Here is an 18,492-nt window from a genome sequence, read left to right as displayed (position 1 = left end):
TCACCCAAAACCTGCTGAGTGACTGCTGAGTGAGAGAACAAGCAAATAACACAAACATCTTAGTGTGTTGGTCCTTAAGCTAATCAGCAGGTTTTGTATGTATCTCACTGCAGCGGCTCGAGGCACCAGGATGTGAGCATCTTGTATTAAGTGCAGAGGTAAATAAGACTTTACAGGATTTCTGTCCTTCCTGTGGGGTAAGACTGCTTAAAGGGAGTTATCCTCGCTCTTAAAGGATCCACTTACACTTGCATGGATTACAGCGCATAAAACACAAAGACTAAGTCACATCACTGACAAAAGTCTCACCGCTGAGCAGGTGAAAGCTCACACAGGTTTAATTAGTGCTGTCACCGAGCGCAGGGAACAGCCGGGACCCGACAACGTGAGCAGCCAGTGTCAGAACTCCCAGCCTTCATCCCGCTCCATGTCACACAACACAAAGTCGTAAAGTTGAGCCTCTAAAGCTGCATCACATAATATTCTGTGCTGAAGTCGACTTTATTGCGAATGCACCAGGCAGAGTCTCAGTAGAGGTTATGTGGCTGCTGTCAGAGCAGCTCTGTTTGTTTGATTCACTCACTATCACATCATTTGTCTTTATTTGGAAGTTGATGAGTTCAACAGAAGAACCTAATAAACGTTGTATTAAGGTTTTATTAAATACATAACAATTATAATTTTTATTGGCTTGTTGCTAAGTAAGTATGATTCATAGTTTTCAAGTTTTTACTATATGGAATGCTATTTGAGACAAAGTCTCAATTCGAGTCACACATAGGGTTAATTTATCACCTTTGTTTAATCAAAAAACAGCTTCATCTGAAATGTGTACAACTACATTTCAGTTGGACGATGCTGTCATTTTGTAAGCAGCTGCGGAAATAAGGAAAATGAGACACAGATCTAATTTATCATTGCAATAAACACAGAAAGGTAGTTGCCTTAATAAAATTTGTTAAATCTTACTTTGCATGAAATGTATAATGTTGGAAAATAGCAGAACGTGGGCTTGAAAGACGGAGGAGGGGAAGACCTTTTTTTTACACCACCTTCTATTTTTCTCCCATAAGAAGTTTTTTGTTACGTCCCCTGTTTAACAGATGTTTTGTAAAGCGAACCCCCTTATGTTCAGCCTTGCTTTAATTACTCATCAATAGTGGAAATTTGTATTGACAAGGGCCTGTCAGGAGGGGACCTTTGTACTTGTCAGTTATCTCTAAGTAAAGGCCCCTCAGACACCGACCGGATCGATCGGCATGCGACACACAATTGAGATGCCTTTCACAGGCCGCGGTGCAAGTCCGGGAGCATGTGGGCGAAGAGGGGAGAGCGGGCGGAGGAGCTCAAGGCTTGTTCTTCTGGGGAATCGATGGGCCCGGCCGGCCTTTGACCTGAGGGAGACGGGTCCGCAGGCAGCAGGTCAGTTAAGCCCCTCCGAGTGCCAGGATCACGCTGTGAGACCTGACACTGGCTATGACACACTCGGGGCTGAGACTGGCATTGACTGCGAACACACAAAGTACACACCTCGTAAACACACATGAATCACATGAAGGCGGTGGAATTTGAAAAGGAGGACTTCACATGTGCTATTCGTGTACTTAATAAAAGGCGGCAAGTCCAAAAAATGGATTAGACTCCAGTAATTCCAGCTTTTTATGAGAATACGTTTTTATTAGCTTCTAATTAGTATCTTGTGATCTCTGATGCCGCCCCAGGGAGCACAGCTATAAGCAGCTATGAGCAGATCAATAGCAGAGACTGAGCAAAGATCAGTCTCTTAATTGGCAGAGAGTGTGATGGATTAAAAGCGGAGAGAGAGGGACGGGCAGCTGTGGGAGTCCCAGGGGTCAAGGGCACCCACAGTAAACAGTGGGCTTGTCTTTCAAAGCCAGGCACAATCCAACTGTGTAAAGAGAGATTTAGGTTCACGTCCAAGCAGGTCTGAAGCGCCAACAAGCCCAAAAGAAACTGAGTTACGCAGGGAAAAAGTGGAATCCTTCAGATGCAGGAAAATAGACGCGTTAAATATTCAGAAAACTCTTTGATTCCTGGAGTACTGAAGCATCAACTCTTCGAATGCATTTTAATTGTACTAATTCCTTTAAGTTCTCCTTTGAAATACAACTCTCAGATCATTTCAGCTTCTGCATTTCCAGATACCTGAGTGGGTTCAATCAGCTGTTTTATATAAAAGCAACTTGCCAAAGAATATTAAAATGAGCAGTTTCGTATACTTGTGACATATGAGATATCGGAATCACTTTTAATTGATTTTGCGCTTAATTAAATAATTCCACTCATTAATTAACCAGTCGTTCTGGGTCTATTCTGGGTCACAGACGCTGCGGTGTTTCTTTGCTCAGTCTCTCTCAGAGATAAAGCACCTCTCCATCGCCCAGCATGGGGTCAGTCACGGGGCCCCGGCCTGGAGGCTCCCCCACCTGACACCACACTAGTCAAAGGTGATCACTGGGAAGAGAAAAAGAGAGGCACTGATCGAATTTGATAATGAAGAAAACCTCTTTAAGCTGCTTTGCTCCACATGTTCAAAACTCAATAAACACTAGGAAGCCCCCCTCCCTGTCACTGCAACATTGTGTAGGTATTGATCCCAGCTAACTGCCCCTTTTAATACCTGGGGTCCGTGGTCCAGCCTGGAGAAATGCATACTGACATGTGACGGGAGGAGCTTAATAGGCAAAAACACAGAAGAAAGGACGGGCCTCTCAGTTTAGCCTTTCTCTCCCATTTTTTTTCCAATTTACACATCTGCTGGAAGACGAAGAATTACGGCAGCTGCACCTGCTGTTGAAGCGACACGTAGACCGCAAGAGGCCCAGCACTGTACCGACAGAAAGCTGTCACACTGTCAAAAACTATTTGTATGGTAGAGTTGTAGTGCTGCAGTGGAGTTGAATTTAATCAGGTCAACATTTTTTTATTATATATATATATATATATATATATATACCCACACTGGATGCCTCTATATATATATATATATATATATATATATATATATATACACAGAAACCAATGAGCTGATATACGCTTCAGCATCAGTGATCCTAGAGGTGCTTGGCTATAAGAGCAACCATGGGAGCCATGAGAAACAATACCCACCATGGAAACGAAGGTTGGAGGCAAAAATCAAGGCAGCTCGGAGGGAAGTGAGCCAAATGACAGAGGCCCAGAGAGGTGCAATGAAAAGACCGATGCCCAAGAGGTACAGTCAGATGCCCATACCTGAAGCACTCGAAACTGCCAAGCAAAGGCTACAAGCCTTGGCCAGCCGCCTAAAGAGATACACCAGAGATAACGAAGCCAGACGAATAAACCGGCTGTTCGCAACACAACCTGCGAAAGTAATCAATGGCAGGGTAATAACAACAGAGCAGACCCACCAAGGCTGGAAACTGAACAGTACTGGAAGGGTATATGGGAAAGGGAGGCATCACACAACAGTGATGCACAGTGGCTGGTGGATCTGAGGGAAGATCACAGCAACCTCCCTGAACAGAATCCAGTGACTATCACAGTGGCAGACATCCAACATAGAGTCTCAGGTATGAAAAACTGGACAGCACCTGGCCCTGACATGATCCACGCCTACTGGCTAAAGAAGCTCACTGCAATCCATGAGCGCCTGGCAGCACAAATGAACCAGCTGCTAAGGGATGGGACTCACCCTGAATGGCTAACCGAAGGGCGAACGATCCTGATAATGAAGGATCCCTCAAAGGGTACAGTCCCATCCAACTACCGGCCAATAACCTGTCTCTCCACAACATGGAAGCTCATGTCAGGCATCATCGCAGCTAAGATAAGTGGGCACATGAGTCAATACATGAGCGAAGCACAGAAGGGCATCGGTAAGGATACCAGAGGAGCCAAACACCAACTCCTGGTAGACAGAACAGTCGCCCAAGACTGCAGAATGCGACACACCAACCTGTGCACAGCCTGGATCGACTACAAGAAAGCCTATGACTCAATGCCACACACATGGATCACTGAATGCTTGGAGCTGTACAACATCAACAGAACTCTAAGGGCCTTCATTGCAAACTCGATGAGGTTGTGGAGAACCACCCTTGAAGCCAATGGGAAGCCACTTGCCCAAGTATCCATCAAACGTGGCATATACCAAGGAGATGCACTGTCCCCACTGCTGTTCTGCATAGGTCTGAACCCCCTCAGCCAAATAATAAACAAGACTGGCTATGGATACCGACTCCGGAACGGGGCCACCATAAGTCACCTCCTCTACATGGATGACATCAAGCTGTACGCCAAGAGTGAGCGAGACATCGACTCGCTGATCCACACCACCAGGATCTACAGCTCGGACATCGGGATGTCATTCGGACTCGAGAAATGTGGGAGGATGGTGACAAAGAGAGGCAAGGTAATCCACACAGAAGGGGTCTCACTCCCAGAAGGAACAATAGCAGACATTGAGGACAATTACAAGTACCTTGGAATACCACAGGCAAACGGCAACCTTGAACAGGCAACAAGGAATGCGGCAACAGCCAAATACCTCCAACGAGTAAGGCAAGTCCTAAGAAGCCAGCTCAATGGCAAGAACAAATCCCAGGCAATAAACAGCTACGCCCTGCCAGTGATCAGATACCCTGCAGGAATAATAAGGTGGCCAAAGGAAGAGATACAGACCACAGATGTTAAGACACGAAAGCTCCTCACCATGCATGGAGGGTTCCACCCCAAATCCAGCACCCTGAGACTGTACGCTAGCCGCAAAGAAGGAGGCCGAGGACTAGTGAGCGTGAGAGCCACTATCCGGGATGAAACATCCAAGATCCATAAGTACATCAAGGATAAGGCCCCGACAGATGACGTGCTGAGTGAATGTCTCAGGCAGTGGAGAACAGAGGATGAGATGCTGGAAGAGGGACCATCATGGGAGGACAAGCCCTTGCATGGGATGTACCACCGGAACATAACTGAAGTGGCTGATCTCAACAAATCCTACCAATGGCTTGAAAGGGCTGGGCTGAAGGACAGCACAGAGGCACTCATCCTGGCCGCACAGGAGCAGGCCCTGAGCACCAGAGCCATAGAGGCCCAGATCTACCACACCAGACAAGACCCAAGGTGTAGACTGTGCAAAGAGGCCCCTGAGACGGTCCAGCACATAACTGCAGGGTGTAAGATGCTGGCAGGCAAAGCATACATGGAACGCCATAACCAAGTGGCTGGCATAGTATACAGGAACATCTGCGCAGAGTATGGACTGGAGACCCCAAGGTCAAAGTGGGAAACACCTCCCAAGGTGGTAGAGAACGAGCGAGCCAAGATCCTGTGGGACTTCCAGATCCAGACTGACAGAATGGTAATGGCGAACCAACCAGACATTGTGGTGGTGGATAAAGAGCAGAGGAAAGCCGTAGTGGTGGATGTGGCAATACCAAGCGATGGCAACATCAGGAAAAAGGAACATGAGAAACTAGAGAAATACCAAGGGCTCAGAGAAGAACTGGAGAAGGCTTGGAAGGTGAAGGCCACAGTGGTGCCTGTGGTGATCGGAGCACTAGGGGCTGTGACCCCCAAACTGGAGGAGTGGCTACGACAGATCCCTGGAAAAACATCCGAAATCTCAGTCCAGAAAAGTGCAGTCCTAGGAACAGCAAGGATACTGCGCAGAACCCTCAAGCTCCCTGGCCTCTGGTAGAGGACCTGAGCTTTGAAAGTGGATGAGACCACCCGCGGAGGGTGAGAATAGAGAGTGTGTGTGTGTATATAGCTTATTATATATATATATATATATATTATAGCCCGGTCTAACAAGGTCTGCGTCAGGTGTTGGGGAACCCGAGCACCTTGACGAGAAATGGGCTAGTGGAACAAGAAAGAAATGGCTAAGATGCGAGAACAGAGAACTGTTGGAATGCTACTACTCAAGTAACCCTAGTCTAACCCTAGAGAGGCTACATGCAAAGAATGTGCGGTGAATGGGAACGGAGAAACCCACATTCAAGGCTAACGGCGAAGCAACTAGTAGCTCAGTGTTCCAACATCCACAAACGGCAACTGCTATCACAACTTGAGATTGACGAGATACAACACAAATGCTACGGCAAGGGGGAGCCAGGACGCCAGGTCAGAGGGGAGGTTTCACCATCTCCCCAACCGGAAATTGGGTACGAAGCCCCAGTAAGCACAGATACGCTGAGCGAGGCAGCGACTGACCTAAAAGCTAAGATCATGGCGAGATTGAACAGGCAACCCCGAACCCCACTACAACGGCTAAGTGAAGTACCATCAGAAAGTCTCATGGAAGATGTGAATGCAGCATTGAGAGCGATCCCTACCACAACAATCACAGAAACCAATGAGCTGATATACGCTTCAGCATCAGTGATCCTAGAGGTGCTTGGCTATAAGAGCAACCATGGGAGCCATGAGAAACAATACCCACCATGGAAACGAAGGTTGGAGGCAAAAATCAAGGCAGCTCGGAGGGAAGTGAGCCAAATGACAGAGGCCCAGAGAGGTGCAATGAAAAGACCGATGCCCAAGAGGTACAGTCAGATGCCCATACCTGAAGCACTCGAAACTGCCAAGCAAAGGCTACAAGCCTTGGCCAGCCGCCTAAAGAGATACACCAGAGATAACGAAGCCAGACGAATAAACCGGCTGTTCGCAACACAACCTGCGAAAGTAATCAATGGCAGGGTAATAACAACAGAGCAGACCCACCAAGGCTGGAAACTGATCAGTACTGGAAGGGTATATGGGAAAGGGAGGCATCACACAACAGTGATGCACAGTGGCTGGTGGATCTGAGGGAAGATCACAGCAACCTCCCTGAACAGAATCCAGTGACTATCACAGTGGCAGACATCCAACATAGAGTCTCAGGTATGAAAAAACTGGACAGCACCTGGCCCTGACATGATCCACGCCTACTGGCTAAAGAAGCTCACTGCAATCCATGAGCGCCTGGCAGCACAAATGAACCAGCTGCTAAGGGATGGGACTCACCCTGAATGGCTAACCGAAGGGCGAACGATCCTGATAATGAAGGATCCCTCAAAGGGTACAGTCCCATCCAACTACCGGCCAATAACCTGTCTCTCCACAACATGGAAGCTCATGTCAGGCATCATCGCAGCTAAGATAAGTGGGCACATGAGTCAATACATGAGCGAAGCACAGAAGGGCATCGGTAAGGATACCAGAGGAGCCAAACACCAACTCCTGGTAGACAGAACAGTCGCCCAAGACTGCAGAATGCGACACACCAACCTGTGCACAGCCTGGATCGACTACAAGAAAGCCTATGACTCAGTGCCACACACATGGATCACTGAATGCTTGGAGCTGTACAACATCAACAGAACTCTAAGGGCCTTCATTGCAAACTCGATGAGGTTGTGGAGAACCACCCTTGAAGCCAATGGGAAGCCACTTGCCCAAGTATCCATCAAACGTGGCATATACCAAGGAGATGCACTGTCCCCACTGCTGTTCTGCATAGGTCTGAACCCCCTCAGCCAAATAATAAACAAGACTGGCTATGGATACCGACTCCGGAACGGGGCCACCATAAGTCACCTCCTCTACATGGATGACATCAAGCTGTACGCCAAGAGTGAGCGAGACATCGACTCGCTGATCCACACCACCAGGATCTACAGCTCGGACATCGGGATGTCATTCGGACTCGAGAAATGTGGGAGGATGGTGACAAAGAGAGGCAAGGTAATCCACACAGAAGGGGTCTCACTCCCAGAAGGAACAATAGCAGACATTGAGGACAATTACAAGTACCTTGGAATACCACAGGCAAACGGCAACCTTGAACAGGCAACAAGGAATGCGGCAACAGCCAAATACCTCCAACGAGTAAGGCAAGTCCTAAGAAGCCAGCTCAATGGCAAGAACAAATCCCGGGCAATAAACAGCTACGCTCTGCCAGTGATCAGATACCCTGCAGGAATAATAAGGTGGCCAAAGGAAGAGATACAGACCACAGATGTTAAGACACGAAAGCTCCTCACCATGCATGGAGGGTTCCACCCCAAATCCAGCACCCTGAGACTGTACGCTAGCCGCAAGGAAGGAGGCCGAGGACTAGTGAGCGTGAGAGCCACTATCCAGGATGAAACATCCAAGATCCATAAGTACATCAAGGATAAGGCCCCGACAGATGACGTGCTGAGTGAATGTCTCAGGCAGTGGAGAACAGAGGATGAGATGCTGGAAGAGGGACCATCATGGGAGGACAAGCCCTTGCACGGGATGTACCACCGGAATATAACTGAAGTGGCTGATCTCAACAAATCCTACCAATGGCTTGATAGGGCTGGGCTGAAGGACAGCACAGAGGCACTCATCCTGGCCGCACAGGAGCAGGCCCTGAGCACCAGAGCCATAGAGGCCCAGATCTACCACACCAGACAAGACCCAAGGTGTAGACTGTGCAAAGAGGCCCCAGAGACGGTCCAGCACATAACTGCAGGGTGTAAGATGCTGGCAGGGAAAGCATACATGGAACGCCATAACCAAGTGGCTGGCATAGTATACAGGAACATCTGCGCGGAGTATGGACTGGAAACCCCAAGGTCAAAGTGGGAAACACCTCCCAAGGTGGTAGAGAACGAGCGAGCCAAGATCCTGTGGGACTTCCAGATCCAGACTGACAGAATGGTAATGGCGAACCAACCAGACATTGTGGTGGTGGATAAAGAGCAGAGGAAAGCCGTAGTGGTGGATGTGGCAATACCAAGCGATGGCAACATCAGGAAAAAGGAACATGAGAAACTAGAGAAATACCAAGGGCTCAGAGAAGAACTGGAGAAGGCTTGGAAGGTGAAGGCCACAGTGGTGCCTGTGGTGATCGGAGCACTAGGGGCTGTGACCCCCAAACTGGAGGAGTGGCTACGACAGATCCCTGGAAAAACATCCGAAATCTCAGTCCAGAAAAGTGCAATCCTAGGAACAGCAAGGATACTGCGCAGAAACCCTCAAGCTCCCTGGCCTCTGGTAGAGGACCCGAGCTTGGAAAGTGGATGAGACCACCCGCGGAGGGTGAGAATAGAGTGTGTATATATATATATATAATAGATATATATATATATATATATAATATATATATATATATATATATGATATATATATAGATCTCTATATATATATCTATATATATATATTATCTCTATATCTATATCTATATATATATATGTATGTATGTATATATATATATATATGTATGTATACATATGTGTGTGTGTGTGTGTGTGTATATATATACACATATCTATATCTATATATATCTATATATATTTTTAATAATATATTATGATGTTTTATAACCAGTGTACTTTGAGACATACACTAATTTAGTTTAAAATCTTCTCAAGACTTTTCGCAAAGAGAGATGTAGTGGTTCACCACTTTGACTACGACTACATGAGAAAAGCCACCAACCATTACTGTGAATCTACAGAATGAAGACAAACTACAATGTGAAATAAGCGTTACAGCATGGTTAAAGCATGAAACCATGTATTGACAGCTGCGTGGACATGAAGACAAAGCAACATCTTCTTTGAACTAATATTGTTTAATAGAAAAAGGTAAAGAACCAAAAATGAACAAATACAAAAGTAAACTGCTTTCAGCATATTTACAGCTTGGGTGTTTTTTTCAGTCAACATAAAATCGCACCAGTTAGCTGTTCTGCTCTAAATCATAAGTGTCTGCTGTTAACCCAGGCCTGGTTCAACACTAACGAACCCTACTATGGTCTTAACGGAGGATCTGTCACACTGACTGCAGTTATTTTACTCATGCAGTGCACAGCACAGAGACAGTGATGAATAGTCAGTATTTTAGCTATACAAGACGGTGACATATTTATTTATTTTTTCTAAATAGGTAGTAGCAGACAATTCACATTTCTGCCAAGGGTCAGTGATCAAGTATTATAGGATTACTTAGGTCTAAGAGCCAACAAACAAATCAAACTAACCGCAGAGACAAGGTGCAACACTGAACGTACAAATGCATTTACACAGCAATGCTGACAGACATGATGCTCGTACTGTAAACGTATCGCAGAAGCTATTTGAAGAGAGCGCTTTATAAGATGAGGTACTTACACTTGGGCCCTGTACAACAAGAGCATCTTTATAGTGCAATTTAGGCTGAACACAGCCTGGCATGAATATTAATCGTTGTCGTTTAGCAGACAATGCCCAGGTGCTTTAAATAGTTATTCTATAGAAAGGTTTTATTTGAGGCCATAAAAGACACAGCTCAAAATCAGAAATACGTTTAAGCTAACATATATAACTGAATATGAATAAGAAAAAAAAAAGAATGTTCACCTGGGCTCCTATTGCTTTGAATGAGTTGACAGTAGGTGAGCAGTAATATCAGTGAGCTCTCCTCAGGGTTTCCTTTTTACGCAAACGTCCCTTCTCCCAGAGCCTCTATCCCTAACGCTCTGAGAGCAGGTGTGAGCTTCCTGAACAAGCGTGTCTCTCTGAAACCAACATGAAGGCAGGGGCTCCCACCGATGAAAGCAGAGGAGTGGGATCAGAGGTCATCTTTTGACTTTTGCATCTTCCTTGATCTTCCAAAACATCAGCTCCATGCAGGCAGACGCATCTTCACTGGAGTCGTGGCCCTCCACTGGAAGGACACAGACACATGAGCCCAGAAATAAAGCACATCTAGTTGTATTATTTTATTACATGATTGTTGTGCAACCAATAGAAACACACTGTGTTAGGGTTTAAGATAACAGAGAGGAAAAAGTCCTGTTCGATTCCATCTATATACCTGAATCACAAACACTTCAGATGAACTAATAAAATCTCAGGTTTCTGGGTCTTATTGATATATATTGCACTGAAATGGGTCCCGTGGTCAAGTTTTAAAACTGCACCAGGGGCCTCTGCTGGTGACATGAGGGGAAACACTTGTTAGGCCTCATAGCAATAATATCACATTAAAGACGCAGGAGTCGACCTTTCTTTAGATATAATTATAACAGTACAATTGTCTTGTGCTTAAGAACCAATATATTTCTTACCGTTGTCCTGGATGATGCGTTTCAGGTAGTCTGCCATCAGATTCTTCAAGGCACGTTTGTAGGGCAAGCCAAGGCGGTGAGGGAATACAATGGCAGTGTCCACAATGGAACTGTGGATTAGCTGGACATGAGAGACACAGCAGAAAGAACATTAAGGAATAAATAATTTAATTCCAACCAGTTTAAAACATTCACAAGTCACTCGTATACTACAACGGTAATGAGGATAAATAAGTTTGCCTTCATAGTGTTTCTCCACTTTGCTCTACTTAAGCGTCTCATGTCCAGTCTCATGTAGTCACCAGTTCTGAATGTCTACTTTGTTTATCAGAGTTTAAATATTTTGCACAAATTAATGTAAAAAGTTAGTAAAGCCTAAATGTTCTTTTACAATGTTTAGCCATTTCTACCTTTCGTACATTTCCACAGACTGACAGTGGACTGTTTACTTCTGCTCCCATATAGACCAGACAATGTTATATCATTTTTAGTAAACTGGAAACAATACAGTTCTGTTTTTGTAAATTAAGCATGTGTAGTATTTCTTGTGATACTGTATTTTGAATTATTACTTCCTCTAGAAGATTTGTTTTAGCCACATGTTGTATAGTTTATATTTACAGGACAAGGAAACACTTCTCTTCCTCAGGCCGTACAAGGCATAATGGGGTGTTCATATGTCACATGATGTGACGGTACCTTTAGGGCGAGGAGGTCGCTCTCCAGACTGTGTCCTATGAGGATGGACTCAGCACTGAACATACTAAGCAGCACAGCCTGAACATCCCTCAGGGTGATGGTGGTGCCTTCTAGGTCCTCCTGCGTCACCCCTGAAAATCTGTCAATCAGACACAAGACACAAGCTGTTAATTCATTAGTTCTATTGTCAAACAGCGAACAGAAGCAGCGGACGAACTCACCGTGTGTTGTAGTCAACTACTTTGCTTTCAGGTTTGACAAACGTGTCATATATGACTTTCAATGCAGAGTCGATGACGGTCACCCTGGTCAGTTCTAGGCCCTGTGTTGTGTAACACTGTTTCCAAGGATTAAAATGTAATGGTACGTATTAAAAATATATTTAAATATGCCACTAATGCTAAATCAGACTAGAATATATACAAACAAAATTGTTTAATTGTTAAGCTTTTAGAAAGTGCAAACTCACCATCTCACAGTCCAATGCAAAAACCCCTGCATTGCTGTTTGGTGGTAATGGTTTACTGAAGGTTGAGACATAGCCGTCAAACGACTCCTTACGTCCATCCTGAACATGTTGCTGTGGAAAAATTAAATGATTTATCCCAAAATCAACAAAAAGGCACTTGACAGTTTGATGAAATTGAAACAATTCAAAATGTAAAACTATATCAAACATGAAAATCATTTTAGCAGGGTGTTGTAACCTTTTGCTGGGCTATTTTTGGGTAATACCTTGGAAACTTGGCAACCTGGAGAACCCACAGCCGAGGCGCAGCAGCTGTAGTTGGTCTCCCAGCCTCCAGAGACTTAGAGAGAAACAGTACCAAAGAGAAATTTGGCAGCGGAAATAAAACACAAAAAGCTGGAGCTATAATACAGCTTGTGTGTGCTGAACCACCACACATTGTAGATAAATGTGAACACACTTACTTTTATGTCGACGTAAGCGTCCCCAGTGATAACTGCATTCTTCCTTTCGTACACAGTTGCCATTGACATTGATCTTGTACTCTGCTCCACATCGACAGCATATCTTGGTGAAAGCTAAAATAAAAAACAAAAGAGCGTCAGCTCTAAGTTCTATGAACGCATGCTAGGATTAACCGTTAGAAATGAGTATATACACAAGGTGGGAGAGCTGTGTGATACGTACGATCTGTGATGACTTTTTTCTCTGGGAGGTTGTACATGATGGCCTTGCCTGTGGCTGCAGGGTTTGGCCTCGGGTATCCATGCTCCTGGAGCTGTTCCTCTGTCATCAGGTACGCCTGCAGCTTCTTATACAGTGTGGCTCCTACAGAGCGACACCAAAGCAGATAGGACAATTAAGTGGCTGCTCTGCTCTGATCTCAGAGCACGTATTTTACAACTCTAGAGTTGTTCACATGGGGATCAGAAAAGGTTGGTAACGTGTGTCTGCATCACTACTAGGTTCTAGGTTCTAGCGTGATCTAACATATTTTGTAGGAAAAACACAGAAAACTCACCGATGAGTTTCTCCTCTTGCTGTTTGCCCATTCTGTTGATGGTAAAACTGGTCGTAGCAGCAAGACGACCCCCCAGCACTTCCTCATGGGACTGTGCCCTCCTGTTAGCAACTGACCTGGGCTCCTCTGTAAATAACACATGTATACAGGATTAACTGATTTGTGCCACAGATTACTGTTCCGTATTTTCATTTTGTGTAGGTTCTCAGTAATGCAAGTAAACAAAAAGACCACAATGTAAATACTAAGACTAAATACTGGAGGTTACACCGCACAGGGCCTGAAGTGACGTACTGGTGACAGGTGATGGGCAGGAACTGCTCTTGCTGCGCAGCTTTTTCAGAGTATTGACAGCTAGATTGAGGTAGATGTTCTTACTGCTACTGCGCTCATACACCAGCTTCTCCTCATCAAGGGCCTGAAACAAGGATTACACTGTCAAGACTTTGGTTTAAGACTGCTGGAGAATGATTAACACCTCCTGGGAGTCAAATAGTGTACATCCATTGTTAACACAAATAACATTATAGCAGGTTGCAGTGAATACAAAGTGGAGTTTACTCATACCATGTGGAAAGCAACTTCCTCCGATGGACAGAATTTGCAACATTCATCGATGAAGGTGTTGAGGTAGCGCTGACGGACGTTGGTGGGAACTTTGGCCCCAAACTCAGTGGGGATGACTGGGCGTTTCATCGAAGTACTCTAATGTCAAAGGAGAGAGAGTATTCATAGATTAGATCATTTACATTCTTATACAGACGTGTTGATCTCAGCCAGTAGTTTTCAAGGCTACAAAGGGACACGCAAACACAAACCACGAACAGACAGCCTGAATGGTGGAACATACGCATACAAACTGCTGGATACCTTCATGGTGGGGGTGTGCGCCAGCCGCCTCTGTGTCACAGTGGATGTTGTCTTTGACAAAATACCAGCTGTGGTTTGAGCCTTGACAGCAGGTGAAGTATGTTTAGGGGACAGCCCTCTGCCGACAGCTGCTTTAGCTTCAGCCAGACCTGTTCAGTCAAGTGTAAAAACACATGTAAGCCTCCTAATATCAAAATAGTTCAACTGTAGTCCAATGAAAATTGAAACAAGAAAGAGGAACAAGGAATCAGATTCTTATTCACTTGGTTCGACCCAAGAAATTTCAAACAAAGCTAATCCTGTTACGACACTGAACAATGGAAGTACTCGTACTGGTTTTGGAGGATGTTAGCTGCGGGCTGGGACGGTGCGCTATTCTCTTCTTATCTTTAGAAAAGCTGGAGCTGGGGCTCTGCGAGGCAGCTTTGACTGACGCCGATAGCTGGGTGGCTTGCTGCTGCGCCAACTGCATGCGCTGGTAGCAGACCTCCTGGGCGGAGGGCCTCTTGTACGGCCGCACCACCGCCTTAGAAGGTCCGTCAGTCTGTAAAACAGCGACAACAGTGTTGTTGGGAGGTCAGTTCTGCCATAAAACAGGAGCTGAAGAGATCGTGAAAATTTACATGTTATGTCACTTCCTGTCCACGTTGTGATTGAACATATAGTTCAATAAAATTCCCTGAGGAACCACCTACCGAAAGTCTAACAAAAATTTGAAAACAGCTGCACACATTTCCTCCTAGATACAGTGAAAACAGTATTACACAACACATATGCAGGATGATTGATCACATGCTTCCCCTGTAGAATGCACTTACTGGGAAAACCCCACCACAACAAGAGTTTTTTCCCTATCACTTCCTAGTTTGCCAATTTGTTGTTACGCTAGTTGTGTAAGCTGCCCAGTACAAATAACAAAATAACTGGTTTGGACATGATTTTATTATCAACATGTTGGCGCTTCAATGATGAAGCAGAGACAATAGATCCTATTAATTGCTGTGAATAGGTTTACAAGCACAGAGAGGTGCTTTGTGTCTAGGCCTGCCTTGTGACAATATTATGAGACGAGGAAGACGACAAATTAAAGATGACAAACTTACATTTCCTTTGGCAACAAAATGGGAGACTCTCTTCTTTTGACCAGGAAAGAGAGTGGTTAAAGTGCTCTCTGTGCATTTCTCCTCATCTGAATCTCTTGAGGGCTGAAAGGTCACAACATAAAATTTTCTTATTCCAATACTATAACAAGGACTAGCAAGTTATGACTCTTATAAGGATTAATAGTTGATAGAAGAGACGTGAGGCAAGAAAACACCAATACCTGTTTAGTTTGCCTTCCCTTGTCTTCCCTCTTTACGTCATTGGATTCATTGAAGATTCTCAAACACTCCTCCATGGGATCCGAGTCAAAGTCCATCTCATCCTGGAAACTAGACAAGTCTATTCCAACATCAATGTCCTCCTCCTTACCTGCCTTGCCACGTATCAGACCATGATCAACCTCATCATCCGAGGAAGATGGAGTCAGCTCTGATGCTTTCCTCTTGTTCAGTTGTCCTCTCTTTAAAGCATCGGCTGATTTCCTCACAAGCACTTCTTCTACTTCATCGTCCGTATCATCCACCTCCATCGGTTCAGCCTCCTCTGGACTCTCGTCTCCAAACAGATCGGCATGGCTCAAGCTCAGACTTCGCCGTTTCCCGTCTTGTCTTCTTCTTTTCTCTTTACTGCTAGCAGGACTGCCTTTACTGTTAACGCGAGTACTCCCGCTACTACTGGAACTGCTTTTAATAATTTTATTCCCATTTCTTCCTCTTTTAGGATCAAGTTTTCCATTTTTGTGTTGGTGGTCCTTATACTTGCTGTGCGCCTTCTCCTTACTCGATGTATTATCTTTGTTGCTTTCACTTGCACAATTTTCTGAATTTTTATCCTTATTGCTTGATTCAGTTTTAACCTTATGCACAGGTTTGATCTTATGATCACTTCTCTTCTGCTCTTTGTTAACTGTATCAGATGTCCTCAGTTTCACTGTATTTTTTCCATCATCTCTCTTTCCGTGACTCTTGTTCTCCTTCTTTGCAGAGTCCTGGGTTGTGCTTTTTATTGAACTTTTGTCCTTACCAATGCAGCTACTACTCTTACTACTAGATGTCTTGTTTAATTCTTTTTCAAGCTTATGCATTTTCTCAGATTTGCCACTTTTTTGATGACTACCCTTACTAGCATCCTTGCTTTTTTCTAGTTTTTCTTTGGATTTTGCATTGTCCTGGGCATATGAGCCCTGTGTTAAGTCGTCCTTATTCCTCTGCGTTAGTGCATTTACCAAAGTTTCAGTTTTCACTCTTTTCACCTTGCCAAAAATATCTCCCACTGATACAGTTGTGCCTTTTCTTTGATGGAGATTGCTAAGAGTTGTGGGACGATATTCTGTTCCAGAGTTCTCTCCATCAGAGTCAGAAAAAGTGTATTTTTTTGTGTCTACACTCTGCTGTTGTAGCTTTTTCACAGCTGTAACATCGTCCTCATCTGAAAAAACAGTCACTGGTAATTTGTGGGACTTGCTCCCATCACCTTTAATTCCATGTGCACTTTCGTCCCTCTTGCTTTTTATTGCAATTCCTGCTGAGTAATTGGACAATGGGTCATACTCCATATCTGTAGATGGTCTAGAAGTATCCATGGTGTATTTACATTTAGGAGAAGATGTGCTTTTTAAATATTTTGGGCTTGGGGGAGGAGAGGGAGGCTGAGGAGCATGTGTTCGAGGCTTTTTTAATGATGTAGGAACATATTCCATAGAGTTAGTTTTGTTCCCCTGGGTGTCAGCATCCAAGGTGTACTTGCTACAACCAGGGGTGGGGTTATAGCCTCCTGATGTCATCTGATAACTCCCAGGATCATAGGCCAAGTGTGCATTTGGTGTTTTGCTTTTAGCAGCATCAGATGAGGGCAAAGAGCTACTCTCACTGGGATCGTATGGTTCATCACCAATTCGAAAAAGCTTCCTCTTTTCCCTCTCCACCTCGCTGCGAACCTCCTCAATAGCCTTGTTGACCAGCTCCAGGGCACCGCTGATGTCTCCTGAGGCAGGTGATTTTCCATTCTGTTGTGCCTCTGGTTTCACCACTTCTGGATTGAAGGGATCGTAACCTTGTTCTGCAGGGATACAAAAAAGGCAACAACAATTATTGACTTAATCTTAAATTGAGATTGTAAAATAAATTGGAATCTGGTTGAGAAACATTAGGACTCACTGTTTACTGAATGACACCATGAAGTTCACTGCAAATTGCTATTTCAGTTATATCAGCAAAGCTAATACCTTAGTTGTAGCCTAAAATACAGTGAGCTACTTCCATAATAACTGAGCAAACACTACTTGAGAATTATTAATTAGTAGAAGGAAGTGTTCTTTTCCCGCATTGTAGTCAGGATGATGCATAATTACAAGAAGCAGAAGTGGTGGCAGGGATTCAGCAAGTTATATTTATTAGCGAGCTAAAACTTGCTTCAACCATATGTCAATAGTGCAGCTTAGACAACCACCATTCCTGTGTGTTCTTACTTTATTTGTGTGAGTAAATGTGTCTCTGTCTTTCGTTATGTAATTGCACCATATATTATTGGTACATTCATTAATATTTATATAACCAGTGAACGCACATTTAATACAAGCATAACCTTGACCCTTAAGATGGTAAACAGTAAATATAGTCGGTCTTCTATCGGTGCATAAATTTTAAATCTCCTTGTGTGTGATGAATACAGTTGAACATCTCCCCAACTACAACACTTGAAGCTACAAAAACCAGCGAACATTACGTTTGTTCAGACCAAGCTAACGGTATAATCCCATCACACTCTTTTTGGTTTCGTTTGCGCAGCTTTAAAGACTCAAGCCCGGCTGTCACACGCCTTTGCTTCTTCAGATGTTCAGGGGAGGTCTGGGTTTACTGGGATAATACCAAGCACCTTTCTGGGTGGCGTGGACGTCTCTCTGCTTTTTAGCATCTGCCGGTGCTCCGTAGGACGCTCGTCTCTGCTGGCTGTGCCTGAAGTGACAGTACGGTCTGTTGCACCCATTTCTGCTGGCTTTACCCTCGTCGTACTCCGCGTAAAACGGACAGTCAATCCCTCGGAAGAAGCCGGTCGGTCTTAACATTATCTCCAGACGTTCCTCTCATGCCCGCATGAATCCGCTTGGTCGCTTATCTGCGTGGTTTCTATCGTAATGCAAAAGCCTTTCAGAAGCGACAGACAATAACAACGTCCTACGTCGCCATGTTGGATTGGACGGGGGAGGGTGTGTTTGAAATCTCGCGAGACTTCCCACGTGTCGCGCCCCAGCGTCAC

At 44.7% G+C, this 18,492-nt stretch overlaps 1 protein-coding gene across 1 annotated transcript; it reads right to left on the bottom strand.

The window, feature by feature from the left end:
• Nucleotides 1–9,579: 9,579 nt before the first annotated feature.
• Nucleotides 9,580–18,447, bottom strand: rexo1 (REX1, RNA exonuclease 1 homolog). Its single transcript, XM_029148360.2, has 16 exons — nt 18,112–18,447; nt 15,458–17,295; nt 15,237–15,338; nt 14,467–14,677; nt 14,134–14,282; nt 13,831–13,968; nt 13,558–13,681; nt 13,264–13,389; nt 12,930–13,070; nt 12,707–12,820; nt 12,509–12,582; nt 12,243–12,353; nt 11,995–12,110; nt 11,774–11,912; nt 11,075–11,195; nt 9,580–10,671 (listed from the first exon to the last, which is right to left on the bottom strand). The coding sequence occupies exons 1-16, from the start codon at nt 18,299–18,301 to the stop codon at nt 10,583–10,585; spliced, it is 3,783 nt and encodes a 1,260-aa protein (XP_029004193.1). The 5' UTR covers nt 18,302–18,447; the 3' UTR covers nt 9,580–10,582.
• Nucleotides 18,448–18,492: the final 45 nt, after the last annotated feature.

Source organism: Betta splendens, chromosome 4 (assembly GCF_900634795.4).
Source record: "Betta splendens chromosome 4, fBetSpl5.4, whole genome shotgun sequence".
Lineage (NCBI taxonomy): Eukaryota > Metazoa > Chordata > Actinopteri > Anabantiformes > Osphronemidae > Betta > Betta splendens.
Note: the sequence above shows the minus strand (reverse complement) of the source record. Positions and strands in the feature narration are given on the sequence as shown.

What these genes read in the sequence shown, in the direction of transcription:
- rexo1 (XM_029148360.2), bottom strand. Translation starts at nt 18,301, where the DNA reads ATGTTAAGACCGACCGGCTTCTTCCGAGGGATTGACTGTCCGTTTTAC. An exon ending in CGTCCACGCCACCCAGAAAG is followed by an intron (nt 17,296 to 18,111) that starts GTGCTTGGTATT and finishes GTATCCCTGCAG; the next exon opens with AACAAGGTTACGATCCCTTC. An exon ending in ATTTTGTTGCCAAAGGAAAT is followed by an intron (nt 14,678 to 15,236) that starts GTAAGTTTGTCA and finishes GCTGTTTTACAG; the next exon opens with ACTGACGGACCTTCTAAGGC.